This window comes from Vicia villosa, linkage group LG1 (genome assembly GCF_029867415.1).
Source record: "Vicia villosa cultivar HV-30 ecotype Madison, WI linkage group LG1, Vvil1.0, whole genome shotgun sequence".
Lineage (NCBI taxonomy): Eukaryota > Viridiplantae > Streptophyta > Magnoliopsida > Fabales > Fabaceae > Vicia > Vicia villosa.
The window spans coordinates 71,625,602-71,642,803 of record NC_081180.1 but is presented as its reverse complement, the minus strand read 5'-3'; the positions used below and the strand labels follow the sequence as shown (position 1 = coordinate 71,642,803).

Below are 17,202 nucleotides of genomic sequence, written 5' to 3'. Positions count from 1 at the left end.
CCTCAACGTTTTAATAACTGTGGTGATAAGGGGTAGCTTTTCATGACGACCTTCGTTACATTGCATCCGTAGCCGAGGTCAAATGCATTTTGCCTCCAATGTTAGATGTGTTTTTTGTAGTAGTGGAAGGAGCAGAGGCGTCAAATATACTCAGTAGCCTAATTTTATTTTGTGTATTTGGTCATTTTTGTGTTATGGTTTGTACTTAAGTTGATTATAACATGATGGCATTTTGTATTTGACATTTTTGCAATTATATATACGCATTAGTTCTTCTTTGTTGATCTTGTTATTAAAAGACCCATGTGTATGGTTTATTGTGAGATTGATTTATATATGAATTATAATTTAAGTTTATTAAAATAATATCAAATTTCATTTATCTTACTATCAATGAGTGAAAAACATTGTCAAAAGGTATATTTAGATATTGGAATCCAGACTTATGATACAAAGATTGGAATCTGGACCAACTTTGTGACAAAAATGAGATGTCTCAATCATAAAGTGATTATGTTGAAAAATGATTGCGTCCAAAAATTGAAATCCAAAATATAAAAAAGACATTTTAGATTTGCAAATAGGAGTGTGGTCAATGTATAAGGTATAAGGAACAACACCATAGTGGGGGCGGGGGTTTACACAACCCATAAGTGATAAAAAAATATGAGAATTTCTTATTCCACCTCATGCCCAAAAGAAAAATCCTACGCAATTCCTAAAACTTATATTTTCGTTGCGCACCTTTTATAAGTTGCACTTACGTAAAACCGGATATGCACTTCCGGTATAAACCAGAAATGTACTTCCAGTATCAGCTCATGATTTTGACTAGTTTGATAGAAAGATCTCATTAGAATGGTTATAAACAACAACATCTTATTCTACAACTGCTCAGAAGCATATCCACCGTTTTCTTTCAATTGTTCATTATTTCTTTCTTTTATATATTTCTCAATTCTTCAATTTATTTTCGTTTATCGTTTTACAAATCAATCAATTTATTTTGAACTATTAACGAAGATGTGGAATTCCCAGTGATAATGAAAACGATGACGAAACCAATTGAAATTTCCATTCTAAAACAATCATATTGAAATTTCCATTTTAAAACAATCATGAGGACGAAACGAGGCATTTGTCTGAGAGAATTCCACTACTTCCTTTCAATTTCATTTATTTTTGTTTTGAATTTTCTTTGGTAATAAATTCTAGCATATGAGTTCACTGTCTCAAAATGGATTTATCATAAACCAGAAATACATTTTCGATTTATATCGGAAGTGCATTTATTTTATCGTAAAATTTTGTGAATCTCAAAAGTGAATGAATTATATGTGTGTGGGTGTACGAACCAAAAATATATTTCCAGTTTTCAAGAATATTTTTGAAATTTCACATAATACACTAGAAAAGTATCGGGTGAAACAAGAAATCCTCAAATATATGGGCCAAGCCATTTATTCAATCTAGCCCCAAAAAAAAAACCACCACACCAAAAAAAAAAAGAAAAAAAAAAAAAAACCGGTCTTCTTCTTTGTTTTCACCTAAGCTCTGTTCTACAGAGAGAGATCTGCGCCAACTCCATTTCTCTCTCTTTCACACATCACTCTCTTCAAACTCCCAACACTCCACACCCAGATCTCACCCACTGAACCCAATCCACCTCCTCACTCTCCCCATCCACAACCCTAAATGCCACACACCAACCACCGCAACCACAATCTCTCTCATCACAACCCACACCAATGGTCTTCGGCAAAACCTCCGGCGGCAAAGGCAACCTCCGTATCTCATCTTCTCTCCAAGATCTCACCTCCTACCGCCACCTCGATCCCCAATACTCAATCCCAACCCTCAATTCAATCAACCAACACCACCAACAACAACAGCAACAACAACTACTTCAGAATTCAACTTTCTCCAAAACCAAACCAACCCAAACCTTAACCCCAACCCGTAAAAAATGGGCCAGGCCCGTCACACTCTCCATATGCTTCTTCATCCTCCTCATTCTCATCATCTACGCAATCTCATCACTTTATTCTTACCACCACGCTTCAGGTAAATACTACGTCGTTTTGGATTGTGGTAGCACCGGAACTCGTGTATTCGTTTACAAAGCCGAAGTTCTAGTTCAAGTTCAACAAACAAAACATAGTTCATTTCCGATTTCTGTAACTTCGTTGCGAAACGGTTTACAGAAAAAACGTAATTCGCAGAGTGGTCGTGCTTACGATCGAATGGAAACGGAACCGGGTCTTGATAAACTGGTTCATAATGTGACCGGTTTGAAAGCTGCTTTGAAACCGCTTCTTAAATGGGCTATGAAGCAGATTCCGGAAGGTGCTCATAAGAGTACTTCGCTTTTTCTTTATGCTACTGCTGGTGTTAGGAGGCTTCCGAATGAGGATTCGAAATGGTTGCTTGAGAATGCTTGGAGTGTTCTTAAAGGTTCTTCTTTTGTTTGTAGGAAAGAGTGGGTTAAGATTATTACTGGGACTGAGGAGGCTTATTTTGGGTGGATTGCATTGAATTATGATAATGGGGTTTTGGGGGTTAAGCCTAGGAAAGCTACTTATGGTGCACTTGATTTAGGTGGTTCTTCTTTGCAGGTTACTTTTGAGAGTGATCAAAGTTTGAATAGTGAAACTAGTTTGTATGTTAAGATTGGTTCGGTTAATCATCATTTAACGGCTTATTCTTTGGCGGGGTATGGTCTTAATGAAGCTTTTGATAAATCGGTTGCTTATGTTTTTAAGAAAGATAAAGTTGGTTTAGGTGGAACGGTGAAACATCCTTGTTTGCAGTCGGGGTATAAGAATCAATATACGTGTTCTCGTTGTTTGTCTGGTGAGAGAGAACGGGAGGGGGAGAGTCCTAAAGTTAATGGGAGTGAGAGTGTTGTTGGTGGTGGAAAAGGTGAGGTGAAAACTTCGGTGACACTTGTTGGTGCGCCGAATTGGCAAGAATGTAGTGCGATTGGTAAGGTTGCTGTTAATTTGTCTGAATGGTCTGATGTTGGTCAGGGTCTTGACTGCGAAATTAGTCCGTGTGCTTTGCGCGAGAATCTCCCTCGCCCGTTAGGTCATTTTTACGTGATTTCTGGGTTTTTCGTGGTATATAGGTTTTTCAATTTGTCTTCTGAGGCTACTATTGATGATGTGTTGGAAAAGGGTAGGGAGTTTTGTGGGAAAAAATGGGATGTTGCGAAGAAAAGTGTTGCTCCACAGCCGTTTATTGAACAATATTGTTTCAGGGCACCTTATGTCGCTTCTTTGCTGAGAGAGGGCTTGCATATTACTGATAGACATATAACTGTTGGTTCTGGAGGTATCACTTGGACACTCGGGGTCGCTTTGTTGGAAGCTGGGAAGTCTTATTCGACCAGATTCGGGCTTCGTGGATTTGACTTGGTTCAGATGAAGACGAATCCTCTGATTCTTATTCCCATTTTGTTACTTTCTCTCATTCTTTTATGTTGTGCTTTATCATGTGTCCTCAAATGGGTACCGAGATTTTTCCGGAGGCAATATCTTCCCCTCTTCAGGCATAGCAACGGGTCCAGTACATCTGTTCTTAATATCCCGTCTCCTTTATGGTTCAAGAGTTGGAGTCCAATTATTTCTGGTAAGCTACTTACAAAACTTATTTCTGACATTACCGTAACTTAAACATAAAACAGATTTGTAGTTTTCTTAGTCTTGTCAATGTTATCCATTCCATTTTACAACCGATGACCCCATAAATTTAATGCCATGAGATTCCTGGACAAAACAGAAGTTAATAATCTTTATGTAGTTATTTACTGTAATTGTCATATATTCTTTCGGAAACAGACTGTATTATAATTCTACAAATGCAATGAAACTAGGACGAAAGGGAAAACTATCTCTCTCAGGTTTTCTCCATCAGATTCTTGATTTGTCTGTCTTATAGATGATATTTTTGGGAAGCTTGAATTATAAAAAAGATCTGTTGCTACTGAAGAGTAGATGCTTGTGTAAAGTTATCTTTATTTTCATGCGAGCAAGAGTGATGTAAATCCATTTATGCATCTCAGTGCAGCATTTGAAACTTAATTATCTTCTTCATTAGTATCTTGATCCCTTGTTTGGGAAGAACAATGTCCCAGTCGTCCTTGATTCATTGACCAATCTATAATGTTTCCTTTTATTTCATCTCTAAATTTATAAATGAAAGCTAACTTATAATAAGAATAAGTTCAAAGTTTTCCGGAGAAAATTGCTGTTTCACGTCCGTTTGGTGAAGAAACATTAGCTGTTTTTGTTTTTTGCATATTTAGAAGTATCACTCACTTGTATATGGTTATATGATGATAGGGCCTATACTAAATTTTATGAAATTTCACACAGATTATGCAACACATAAATCTGGTAGGTTAACTTCCCTACTAGCCTTAGAGCCAGTGCTCTCTGTCAAAACGGATGTCAGCCTCAAGACAAAAGAAAAACTGAATGCCCATCAGAGGCTGTCTAAATCCCCACACCCCAATCAATATTTAATCAAGTAACTGCCAAATAACTGTGCTACCATATAACTGTCCTGTTCTTTTACACAATTAAATAGCTATTACATAAATATCCTATAGTTTTTTGCAGTGCGAGTACACAAGCCATATTTAAGGCTTGTTTTCCGTGTGATCCAGAACTTAGACCACGCTTTGACTTTGGGCTCTAATATTACCCCAGGCTGCAGCCATAGCCTTATCCTCAAAGCTAAGATTTGGAAATTGAAAGTGGTATCATTCCACCTGACTGACCATTGGTGAATCACCATGCCACACAGTATTGAACCATTTTTCTTCTAGTAATTCATCTTGTAAGGCCATCTAGCCCTTCTCCGTGGTCCATACCACTTTAAGCTGGTTTGCAGATGATAGTTTCCAACATCCTTCTTAAGGAGTGAGACATAAAAATGCTGAAGCTGCATTCAACCTCACCATATTCTGCAATAACTTAAAAAAGGTCATAATACCTATGGGGCCTCGATTTAAGAAAGACCTCTTCTCCCTCTAGAAATTGCCCTAGTCTCCTCTTCTTGTTAGTACATTTCTTCATTTTGTTCTTGTGCCCTAGAGAGATAATGTTTTAAGCAATAGTGGTGCTATAGTGGCCATTCTAGCAATAGCAATTTTAAGATGACACTGCACCACTATTTGGGATTGATAACTATGATCTCTATGTAATACTTTCTCCCCACGGCCTCAACTATTTGCGATTGATAACTAAGATCTCTATTTGAGGTATTTCATCCCAAAACCCCTAATAGCGGACGCGAAACACAATTAGCGGCTGCAAAAAACTCTGTTGTTGACGGAGGCTCGCAGACCAAAAGTGTCATACCAAATCCTACCACCGCAATTTGGTCTTTATATGCTCATTTCATCTTATAAAGGACCCTTTTATGACCAAGATAGTGGGCAACTCTATCTTGGCCATATAGGGCTCTTTTATAAGCTGAAACAAGCAGATTTAGACAATTGGTTTGCTATCGCATAAACAGTTCCATCTCCAAAACCCCTAACAGCGTACGCAAAACACAAGCAGATGAAAAACCGCTGTCGTTGACGGAGGCTCACAGACCAAAAGTGTCACACCAAATCCTACCACCGCAATTTGATCTTTATATGCTCATTTCATCTTATTAAGGACCCTTTTATGACCAAGATAGTGGGCGACTCTATCTTGGTCATATAGGGCTTCATTTATAAGATGAAACAAGCAGATTTAGACAATTGGTTTGCTATTGCATAAACAGTTCCATCTCCTTTGGGTGTAGTAAAATTTTGAATGATATATGTTCTCATATCAGATCAAGTGTAGGCAATGGCTTAAGTAGTCCCCTATGGGGCTGTGGCTGCATCACCTGCATGTTTGTGCCTTTGACACATCATAGTACTTTACCAAATCCTCAGCTTTTTGCTTCATACAAGTCCAATAAAGATCTTCCGCCAATCTTCTATAGTAGGTCTTCAAAAAACCTAAATCTGCACCAAAGGCGCAGATTGGAATTCCTTTAGGATTCCAGATTCAATATATTTGATGTAAAATTGGAGCGTTTAACTTACAGGTTCCAGTTTGATGGGTGAGTGTTGGAAAAAGTAACATGGTTGTTGGGAATAGCAATTTGCAAGAGGATGAAGCTAGAATTACAAAATCTATAAGAGGCTACCGGATTTAAAATATTTAACGTAAACTAGGAGCATTTAATTTATATGTTCCCATTTGGTAGGCGATTGAAGGAAAAAGCTAATGGTTGTCGATGCACTTGGGAAGTTGAACTTGAATTTATTATCCGTGTAACATAATATTCGAATTTGCTGAGTGTGAATTAACACACTCAAGCATTTCAGAAATCCCTTTGTCTTAACTCTTATAATCTATGGTGATAATTCGAATGTCTTTATACAATCTGTGTAGAGTATTGGAAATAATTCTTTATGATTGAGCTTTGAAGATATTGTACCTATGTTACTGTAGGAGAGTCAAGAATAAAAACACCACTCAGCCCAACAATTGCAGGCTCACAAGATAGGCCATTTGGCCTGGGACCTGGTCTTGGCGATAACAGTGGAGGCATCCAGATGATGGAATCTTCCTTTTACCCGGCAGCTAGTAGTGTCTCGCACAGTTATTCCTCTTCCAATTTAGGGCAGATGCCATTTGACAGTAGTAATATAGGGACCTTCTGGTCGCCCCACAGAAGTCAGATGCGGCTGCAGAGCAGAAGATCACAATCTCGAGAAGACTTGAATTCATCAGTGGCTGATCCACACACGGTGAAGGTTTAAGGGCATCATCATCTTGACTTTGGTATGATTACATTAATATCTTATCAATTGCTTCATTTTTAAATAGAGTAACTTTTTTTTTGTTAGTTTTGCTTCATCTATTCTTCCTAGGTATTCTTTTTTGTAACATAAGAGTAGTTATAGCCTTATAGGATTATACTAGTAAAGCAGATACATTTTTTGTGTGGATTGTTCTTTCTATATTTATATTGAAGTTATAAGTGCAAGAATACTCCCCATGCTTAATAATATTTCCACCCATTTCTTCAATGTTTGTAATTTTGGACTACACTTAGGCTATGTTTGCGAGTTTGGAGGGGAGGGAAGGGGAAGGCTTCCGAAAACAAAAATTTAAAAAATTATAGGAAAATAGTTGACATTTTTTGAAAAAATGATTTTGTTTAGAATGATGAAAGAGTCATTATCATTATTAAATATTTAATTTTTAGAATAGTATAACAACCTAAAAGATATTTAAAAAATTTATGTAAGCCCTCTAAAACCCTTCAAAACCCTCCTTCTATACAATTTTTGAGTTCCCCCATTTTATGGGGTTTTTGGTGTTATGAATAAAACCAAACCCTCCAAAACCCTCATACCCAAAATCTTTTTATTCTTTCCACCCAATTCTTCCTATTTTTCAAAGCCCTCCCCTCCCTTCCCCTCCAAACTCCCAAACAAAGCCTTACACTTGAGCAAAACAAGTTTTATGGCTGGCTTTGACTTGTTGTAGGCAATCGATTGGGACTGCCAACGAAGAAAATTTTCTGGGCATTGCCTGAACATGTTGTCGTTGTAATGTCATCAATAATGATTCCTTTTCATTGAAGAATATTTTGGGGTCCATACTACACTATGTTATTTTTCTATTTATATTCACTGCAAGTTGTAAAGGATTTGTTCATGTCCCAGCATTTCAGTTAATATCATGGAGATGACCGCGGAGGCTAAAGAAGAGTTGGCAAGAATGTTTATTCCAAACTAATTTGTTTCTCTGGATCTCTCACTTCTAAACCAATTTCCTTCACAAGCTTCCTTGCACAAATGAGCGTTGTTCCATCATTCATTACCATTCCTGTAGTGGCTTGCTAGTTGCTACTGATATTCATTACCATTCCTGTAGTGGCTTGCTACTGATGTCTCCATGTTCTGCCTCAACTGTACAGTTTTCCGCTGGTGACGACTGCAAGCCTTCACAGCATCCAAGATCATGGAGCATGAGAAGCTCATCAAACTGCAAAGAAAAGATCAATTAATCTGTTACTATTTTTTGAACTAATCAAATCACCTTTACTTACTATATAGAATATCCCATTGTTTCAAAAGTGAATGATGACTGAGAAAAATACTTTGATAACACAAACCACTTGGGAGAAGTTGTAACATATTATAATACTACAATGCTCGCATCTTATACATCAATTATTTGAATTTAGTTGAAATTTGCTACCAACTCAATTCCTTAATACTAGTGCTACTTCCATTGAGTGCATGTTTGGGTTTAGTTTTGAGGTAAAAGTTATTTGAGTGAAACTTTTATCCCCCCAGCATTTTTTAGAAATCCAAATTTGTCTAATGAGGCGGCATAGTTCATCACTGGCATTGGCATTTCAAAGTCTAAAACAAATCATGTCTCTTTATGTCCAGAGAGAACCAACACTTTAAAATTGGAGGAACATTGGTTGCTTTATTCTAAATAATAAGTTGGATTCATTATAATTGAGATTCCGTTATGTAAAAAGGTAGAGTATCTAGCCAAAAAATAAAAATAAAAAGGCTAGTAGAATTCATGTGAGCTTAGTGATCAAACGCCTAAGATCCAAAAGGAATAGTTTCCAAAATTGTTGAAACATAGAATCAAACATTGGACAAATAGAAGGTCAAAACAAACTAGAAAACAAGATATATATCTTCGAAGAAGTTTGGTTAAGTGACTTAGAATTTCGTCACCATCGTCACATTAGCTAACCATGTGGGATACTCGATCTCGCTTATAAACCTCGCCTCTTTCAACTTCTTTAGTTATTCATCAAAAACTATCTTTCTCTTTTTCGTTATCTTTTCATTTTTTTCTATAACTAGCTTGTTCCTAACATTGAGGGATATATATATATATATATATATATATATATATATATATATATATATATATATATATATATATATATATATATATATATATATATATATATATATATATATATATATATATATATATATATATATATGAGGGTCAATTTGAACTTTTTTGAGGTCCTTCATATGAACCAATCTATCTTCCAAATACTCTTCCCTTGAATCCATGTCTATAAAGTGGTTTTTGAGGGAGAGAATTTGTACTTGATTATCTGAGAACCCCATCAAAGAGCCTTTGAAGGGCTAAAAATGCTCTGGATCTAGCTGAAGTCTTTCAAAGGTGTCCTAGTGAAGGACGTCGGGGGAACTATGGGGTGTATATGAGTATTCACTTGACATTTTAGGTGAACATCTGCACAATAACGATCATGGGATAGTTTCTTGGGGTAGAATCCCAACAAAGTCCCTATATGAAAGTGACATAGGAAACAGAAGCTGAGTGAGGCTTTGAGGTCAAACCTATGATGTGTGTGACTTAACATACATCTCTCTTGCATTAGGAGCTTGACTCTCCTCTTCCACTTATCATGTTAAGTGTATGACTAATGATTTCTCCTATGTTCCTTTCGTTTAGTTTTTTTTCTCTTCTTGGTTTGGGGCTTAAAGGCATATCATGTCTAGAAGGCCATGTTCTATCTCCATAGTTATATGATGTGCCTTGCATATATCTTATAAGATGTTCCTTTTGGATAAGGCATCATATATTTTTTCTTTAGCTGGTGATAGTCATTATTGAGGTGACCCTTAAACTTGTGGTATTTGCACCATTTGTTGGACTCGTTTCTCATCACCTCTCATTTAGGGGTTAGAGGTTCGAGAATGACTTTGGTGTGAAACACCTCTTGCCATTTTTTCTTACCTGAAGTTTAATAGCATATAGTTCTCCACATACCTTTTAGGAGGTTTGAAGGCACCTATTGTCCCTAATTGGTTTAGGGAAGTTATTTTTTTGCATTGACTAAAGAAGTCGGATCCCCCGTTGTTGCGTTCATTCGCATCTTTGGCTCTCTTTTCTACAATACTTTCCTCTCCTTTTACATAACATTTTCCCTTGCCATTATTTCAGCCATTGAGTCTATATGTTTTTGGGCATGAGATTCGTTGAAATGTACGACTTTGAGCCCATTTTGAAGGGTTTTCACAAATATCTTGTTGTTAGGATTTATCACCTTAATGATGGTTTTGTTTAAGTGTTCCATGTGCTCGTGCAAGGACTTAGAGTGTCCCTAACACGTGTTGAATATGCTTGTAGTGCAAACTTTGTAGTGCTTACTTGTTGAGAAGTGATGAATCAATTTCTTGGATATATCTTTGTAGTTGGTACTTGGGGAGGATCATATATCAACACAATACTATATTCTTCAAAGTTCCGTAGAGAGGCTTGCAATTGCACCTGTGATTGCCATCTATGTGTTCACTATGATTAAGTGCTCTCGAGGATTACTATTTACGTCAAAATGTGACTAAAGAGAATGTTTTTAAGTTTTTCAAGATTGGTGTCACTAGAGAATTCTATTTGAAGTTTTTCAGGATTGGGGCGTCCCAAATCTCATTAGAGAGGGTTGTGGGTCTAAAACCTTATGTCCTCTTGTTGTTCTTCGTTTAGACGTTGTTAGATGTTCTTAGCGCTTGTTTGGAGGTTTGATTATCGTAGCATAATTCCTCCAGAGAAATACTTGCATAATTCCTCTAGAGAAATACTTGCATGTGCTATTAATTATATATTTTTAGTAAAATCAGTGTACAACTTTTGGTATACAGTGTAAAACCGTTTTACACCGTCAGTAAATCATAACCGTTAAATACTTATTGAAATTTAATTTTTATTTTAATTATTTATAAAATATTATTTGTGAATGGTTGTGATTTATTGAGTGTGTAAAAAATTTACACCAAAAGTGCATAGTTAATCACTTAATAAAAGAAAAATATTTATTGTTAAGAAAATGTGAAAACAAAAAAGACAAAAATAATCTCAATCATTCATTATCATTTATCACCATCAACCTATGATTTCAATTAAATAAATTAAATAAACTTAAACTTAAAATCACTTCCCACTCACAACCCAAAAAAAAAAACCATTTCCAACTCCTGCTTGCCGTCTAGTCGTCGGCGGGAAAATGTCGCGGACGATGGAATGGGCGGCGAGAGCGGACCACCTCAGAGGCCTACCAAGAAAATTCGTAATTGCAACAATCGGCTCCTTCGCCAAAACGGTGGCATCTCTCATCAACACAACCGCCGTTCACAACGCCGACACTCTCCTCCGCCTCGTCCGCTCCAGACCCCAAGGTGTTCCCCTCATTACGGTTAGCAATCACATGTCCACGTCAGTTCTATTTCTCTATCTCTCTATCTTTTACTCTTCTTGTTCGGATTTTGTTCAGTTTTAGTGATAATTGGAACTGTTGCTGCAGTTTGGATGATCCGGTAATGTGGGGATTCAAGGGTTTTCCAATCTTTGATACTAAGATAGCTCGATGGGTTCTTGCTGCCGAAGATATCTGTTTCAGAAATTCGCTTTATTCCTATGTTTTTCGCACTGGTAAGTCTTCTCTTTGTAGCATTTGTTATGGTAATTCTGTAATGTTGCTGATGACACATTGCGGAAAATAGCGGTTTGTTCAAATTCTGCAATGTTGCTGTGTTATAGCAGTTAAATAGCGGTTTGTTCTAATTCTACTATCTTGCGGTGCTATAGTAATTAAATAGCCTATATTTTACACCATTTTGTAGTAAATTTCATAGTGCAAAACTATAGCGGGTGATTGGTTCAAATTCCGCTACACTAGAGCCGCTATTTGACAAAATTGTTTATTTTAACGAAAACGAAAGTGTGGCAGAGAGGATAGGATTAGAAATGAAAATATTAGAGTGTGTTGGGGACTGGGGTAGCGCCTACATTAGAGAAGGTGGTGGAAAATAGACTTAGGTGGTTTGGACATGTAGAGAGAAGACCTCTGAATTATGTGGTAAGGAGAGTAGATCAGATGGAGAAAAGTCAAACAACTTGAGAAGAGGAGGACCTAGAAAGACTATAAGAGAAGTTATTTAGAAAGATCTCGATATTAACGATTTGGATAGAAGCATGGTCTTGGATAGAATATTATGGCAAAAGTTGATCCAGATAACCGTCCCATCTAGTGGGATAATGCTTAGTTGTTGTTGTTGTTGTTGTTATTTGCTGGCAATTAGATAGACTTGCATTTGTTGTTTTTATTATATTGTAAAGAGAGTCTTGGAAAAGTTTATCTGAACTAATCTGATGATATAAACACTTCGATGAGTATTTCTTAGTACAACTTATAGAAAATGTTTAGTTTATTATGTATCCATAACCTAGTTTCATCTTATTGTCACCAAGATAGTTTATAAAAACAGTTTATGGAGTAGGTGGTGGTGGTTCTGTCATGACTGAAGATCAAGACTTGGCTCTATTATACCATTTTAAAAATAGTGAATAAAATGTAGAAATGCGTTCTAGAATAATCTGTGAAATTCTGTTTTGATTAATAGAATGAGAACAAATAGTTATATAAGGGATATTATCCTACATTCACCAAGTGCCTAACAAACACCCTTTGTAACTAATTGTAACTAACTCTAGGAAGCATAAACAGAGCTGCCAACTGGTACAGCTCTCAATAAATAGAACGAATCTAGAAGGAAAAAATAAAGATAATTACATTTAACTCTTACAAATCCAATTGCTTGAAGTTAGACAGTTCCTGTCCAGTCACGGTGGCGATTAAAATGAAGGCCTTCTGTGTATTGTAGTATTAAAATAATTCCATTTTGTTTTGTGAAACAAAACATTAATTCATCGGAAGGTTAAAATGTAATGCTCTTTTGCTCTTAATTTTGTGTAATTAGTTTTCAGCTTATTAACCAATGCATCAAAACATGCTGGAAAAAAATTCTATATTTTTGTAGATTATTGTTGACTCTAAAATGGTAATGTGCACAGGGAAATGCATACCTATCACAAGAGGAGGTGGAATATATCAAGAGCACATGAATGAAGCGCTTGAGCGCTTAAATAATGGAGAATGGGTATTTATGTAACATTTAATACCTTCTTCTCTCCACACAAGTATAACTCTTTTACGATGATAATTTGGGTAATTTATATCATGTTTTGATTATTGTGACTCTCTAGTTTTGCTAGGATCTTTTTTGCTCTTGCTTTTTATCTGTTAATGTTGTTAAATGGACGACATTCGTTTTGAGTCTCATTTTCTATTAGTAGCCAGAACATGAGATGTGATCCTAGACGGCATATGGTAGACAGCTATTATCTCATGGGCAAAAGACTTGAAAGGAACGGTATACACAAGATGGCTTAAGGAAATGGTTGGGATGGGCCTAGTAGGAGTCAGTTCTGTACTGTGTAGCATCCAAAAGGTTTTATAACAAGAATGGTTATTCAGGGGAGGTTTTTTAGAGTAGAAAGCAGATAATTCTTCTCGTGTTATGCTGTAAGCTGAGGGATGTGAACATTACAAGATCATTAGGTGTTTGACAATTGATTAAGAACAAAAGTTATAGAAAATTTGAATAACATCGCAGTGATTTCATAGATAAAATGAAATCAGATGTCATCAGTTTTCCATAATTGAGTCTCGTTAGCAATCATAACATCTTTCCTCGCTATTTATTTTATGCCGAGTTAAATTCAATTGGATCTTTCAACTCTTTTCTTATATTGCCTAAATTATGCACAGAGGATATGTTTGAAAACCAGCTCTTTCTAACTGATCCATGTGGGAAAAATATTTTAGGGATGTGCATGTAGTAAATTGATATTTCACAACCAAAAGAGAATAAGTTTTATAAGTTTCTGAAACTGTTGCTTTTATATGATTGATAGAGTGTGTCCAAATAGAAAATTTTCTGTACTGGTACAGTAGTTTTTTTTACTAGAACTGTCTGACACATCAAATATGAATTTTGCTATGGCAGCTGCATACTTTTCCAGAAGGAAAAGTTTATCAAGATGATGCACCTATAAGGCGATTGAAATGGGGAACTGCTAGTCTTATTGTCCGTGCTCCTATAACTCCAATTGTATTACCAATTATTCATCATGGCTTTCATGAGGTAATTTACATCATTCCTCTTTCCTCTATACCTTTGGAGTTCTGTGGTTGTCTTCGGAACCATTTGTTGCTCTTTAAACGATCTTGTTTGTTATAGTAAGAAAGCCTCTAATGACCATGTAAGTCATCATATTTAGTTGGAATTGGAACTGGAACATTGGAATCTTGTAAATCAGCGATATTTTCTTACAAGGAATACAGTTTTAGTATTACCAGTAAAATTAGGTTGCAAGATAATCATTTTAAGTAGAATTGGAAAATAGTAATGAACATGTATCAATGACAACAAAGGATAAATTCTTGTTGATATCCTTTGCAAGAGATTAGAGAACAAAGGATAGCTACTTGTGAAAATTCTTTAAGGAGCGATTCTTGCATGAGCACATGGCTATTGAACATTGTCCAATCTAAAGATTAAGATAATGTTGTTAAAATAACTTCAGCTCAAGTTTTGATGTATGTTTATTGTTGTTTTCATTGTTATCTTAAGCTTATGATTGGTTATCCAATAGGCACCGTGCTCATAGTAACATGTACAAGAATTCGTCTCTTCTGCATTATGTAAGACTGGATCTGTAATTGTCTTAATGTTACTGGTGATGCGTACATTTGGAAACTCGAGTGATTTTGAAGATTTCTTACTCTATTTTTCCATATTTTTCTATGTACTGCTTAAGAGATTCAATTCTGCCATTGCAATTTTGCTTCTTTTGTTCCAAAAATGCTACATATGCCTAACCGTTATTATGCAAGTATCTTCATCATTGTCTCTTTGCATGCTTTTGGTCTATCACATTGTGTACTAAATGTAATGTAACTTTGTTGTTTAAGTATGTTTATTCTGGTTTTTAGTGCCCTGCTTATATTTCTAGGTGATGCCAGAGAAATATATGTTTGGTAGACGGCCTCCTTTACCGCTATGCAATAAGAAGATCAACATGATTATTGGCGATCCAATTGAGTTCGACCTTCCAGCAATGAGTGAAATGGCTATTGCCCAATCTCGAAATGACTCATTCCCTACTATTGGGTGGCCACGAACTTCCGATGGTTTGGATGAGGCAGCACAGCGATATCTGTACACCACACTTTCAGAGAAAATCCGTGCTGCCTTGGAGAAACTAAGGTGCTATGGCAAAAGTTTTCTGAAGTCATAGATTGAGTCCCACCTAAGCCTTTTAAGATGTCACAAATTTGTTCATTTGTAGTGTATCATTTGTTGTTATTGTAGTTGATGGTTGAGTGAGAACTCCCAACTTAGGGTTCTTAGAAGTCAATTTGGCAATAGAATATTTTAGATTTGTAGGGGTCAGAGGACCCATGGGCTACCCTCCATTTACAGCCTGAAATTAGACGGGCTAATACTTGAATAATCATTTTTTCAGAGAAGGTAAACAAGCTTTAGCTCAATCCTCCAGTAGGCTAGGGGATCAAATATAAATCCTAGTTAGTAATTTTAGACTTTTATAAGAAACATGTATGAATTTTTCTCCTTTGCATTTTTATAGTCACTTTTGAGAGATATAAATAAACAGATGTAATTCGTATTTTAAATGCGGATGCGCTTCGAGCAGGCCTCATTGTTCATTTCTTTCTGTAATTTCATAGAATGTCATGTCCTCCTTAGTTATTAATCCACATGGTACTTGTACTGTTTAGCTTGTTCCCTGCTCTTGTTCCCTGCTTTTGTGGTCCAGAACAGCAATCATTGTTTTGTTGATTGGTTAGCAGAAAAAAGAGTGCAAGGGAAGCATCATTCATTGGGGGAATGGCCCATTCATTGATTGTCTTGATAGCGGGGAAGATTGCACTTGGTTGTTGCCATCATGCTCTGATTATGCAACACTGATTACCTCATTTTCAAAGTTGAACTTTCTGCATGTGATACAGTTTATTTAACAATAAAAAGTTATGGCTGACAGTGAGATGTTGGACTGATTGCACAATGAAATTTCCCTTTCATATTGTTTAAAAAATTTATAAAAAATCTCTTCGGTGAAGTCTCATAATGGTTCTACTAAATTATGAGCTTAACATGAGATTGAGATTCCACTCAATAGAAAGAATTTTTTTTTTACCATATTTAAATCTAGATTTCAACACGCAAGGTTTTGATGGAAATGACAATCATTACAACTAGAAGAAGTTTCGTTAACCAAAACAAAATTCTCAAAGGGGTTACCAAACTGCCTTTGCCAACAACTATTGGTGATTTCAATCAAGTTTGGCTTTTATCTCATTTGGTCCACTCATTTGAAGAGTCAAGACTTAATAGCGTTTCTCATCAACTTTTTCATGCTGGCTTTAATTGTTAATGTAGACCCTTTTGGATATCCTCTATTGTTGGTGTAGAGTAACTTCAAAGTTTGGCTTTTGTTTTTTCTTAGTAAGTTGAAACAACAATGAAGTGATTATTGCTCAATATATCTCAATTGGGTATGAAATATTTAGATAAAATAGCTGTTCTTGTGATTATTGCAAAAGTGGCTCACTTTGTAATCATTACAAGATTAACAGTTTTGTCTTAATTTCATATGCTCGGGACGGCTGTGGGCAATTTACTTGTTGGATACTCTGTAACTTGTTAGTTTTAACAACTACAATTACCGCAAAAATTTGAACTATAGTTTAGCTAAATAAAATGTATTCTCTTGGCAGGGTCGGGTGTATATGTAAGAAGTGCTACAGCACAGGGCCCCAAATTTAAGGAGGTCTCAAAATTTGGAAATGTCTAATTTTTTTCATAAATATTGATCCAAATAAATAAAATTTTATAATAAAAATCAAATAAATTAAAAAAATGTTATGATAAAAATTCAATGCATACAAAAATTGAGATAGATCAAACCTCAAAATAATTATAATTAAATATATTATTGATTAATCCATAATTTTTTATGTGTCTTTTTTAATTATTATAATTATATTTCTATTTTAAATTTAGGCCCATTTTTAAAATTAAAACGGGGCCTCTGCATTGATTGGGTCGGCCCTGTCTCTTGGTTTCTCGGTTTCTTATTACTTGTTGTCTGATCAATAATTAAAATTTTTAAATAACCTAAGTTTTCAATTTAATTTCTAAAAACATTCACAGAGTATTCTTATTTAAAAAAACTGGAACGAAATGCAGGCGCCAGATGAATTGACGTT

At 35.7% G+C, this 17,202-nt stretch overlaps 2 protein-coding genes across 4 annotated transcripts; both read left to right on the top strand.

The window, feature by feature from the left end:
• The first annotated feature begins 1,516 nt into the window (after positions 1 to 1,516).
• Positions 1,517 to 8,280, top strand: LOC131641506 (probable apyrase 7). Of its 2 annotated transcripts, none has more exons than XM_058911811.1 (3): positions 1,517 to 3,630; positions 6,504 to 6,836; positions 7,727 to 8,280. In XM_058911811.1, exons 1-2 carry the CDS (start codon positions 1,749 to 1,751, stop codon positions 6,812 to 6,814), a joined length of 2,193 nt encoding a protein of 730 aa, XP_058767794.1. In that variant the 5' UTR covers positions 1,517 to 1,748; the 3' UTR covers positions 6,815 to 6,836; positions 7,727 to 8,280. The 2 variants fall into 2 exon arrangements, with proteins under 2 accessions (XP_058767794.1, XP_058767799.1); XM_058911816.1 differs by having other exon boundaries at positions 7,548 to 8,280.
• A 2,693-nt stretch (positions 8,281 to 10,973) lies between these two features.
• LOC131641489 (N-acylphosphatidylethanolamine synthase) lies at positions 10,974 to 15,625 on the top strand. 2 transcript variants are annotated; one of them, XM_058911802.1, is made up of 5 exons: positions 10,974 to 11,282; positions 11,371 to 11,498; positions 12,921 to 13,006; positions 13,916 to 14,053; positions 14,905 to 15,067. In XM_058911802.1, the coding sequence occupies exons 1-5, from the start codon at positions 11,074 to 11,076 to the stop codon at positions 14,926 to 14,928; spliced, it is 585 nt and encodes a 194-aa protein (XP_058767785.1). In that variant the 5' UTR covers positions 10,974 to 11,073; the 3' UTR covers positions 14,929 to 15,067. The 2 variants fall into 2 exon arrangements, with proteins under 2 accessions (XP_058767785.1, XP_058767778.1); XM_058911795.1 differs by having other exon boundaries at positions 10,976 to 11,282; positions 14,925 to 15,625.
• Positions 15,626 to 17,202: the final 1,577 nt, after the last annotated feature.

What these genes read in the sequence shown, in the direction of transcription:
- LOC131641506 (XM_058911811.1), top strand. Translation starts at nt 1,749, where the DNA reads ATGGTCTTCGGCAAAACCTCCGGCGGCAAAGGCAACCTCCGTATCTCA. An exon ending in TTGGAGTCCAATTATTTCTG is followed by an intron (nt 3,631 to 6,503) that starts GTAAGCTACTTA and finishes ATGTTACTGTAG; the next exon opens with GAGAGTCAAGAATAAAAACA.
- LOC131641489 (XM_058911795.1), top strand. Translation starts at nt 11,074, where the DNA reads ATGTCGCGGACGATGGAATGGGCGGCGAGAGCGGACCACCTCAGAGGC. An exon ending in GTTAGCAATCACATGTCCAC is followed by an intron (nt 11,283 to 11,370) that starts GTCAGTTCTATT and finishes CTGTTGCTGCAG; the next exon opens with TTTGGATGATCCGGTAATGT. An exon ending in TTCATCATGGCTTTCATGAG is followed by an intron (nt 14,054 to 14,924) that starts GTAATTTACATC and finishes TTATATTTCTAG; the next exon opens with GTGATGCCAGAGAAATATAT.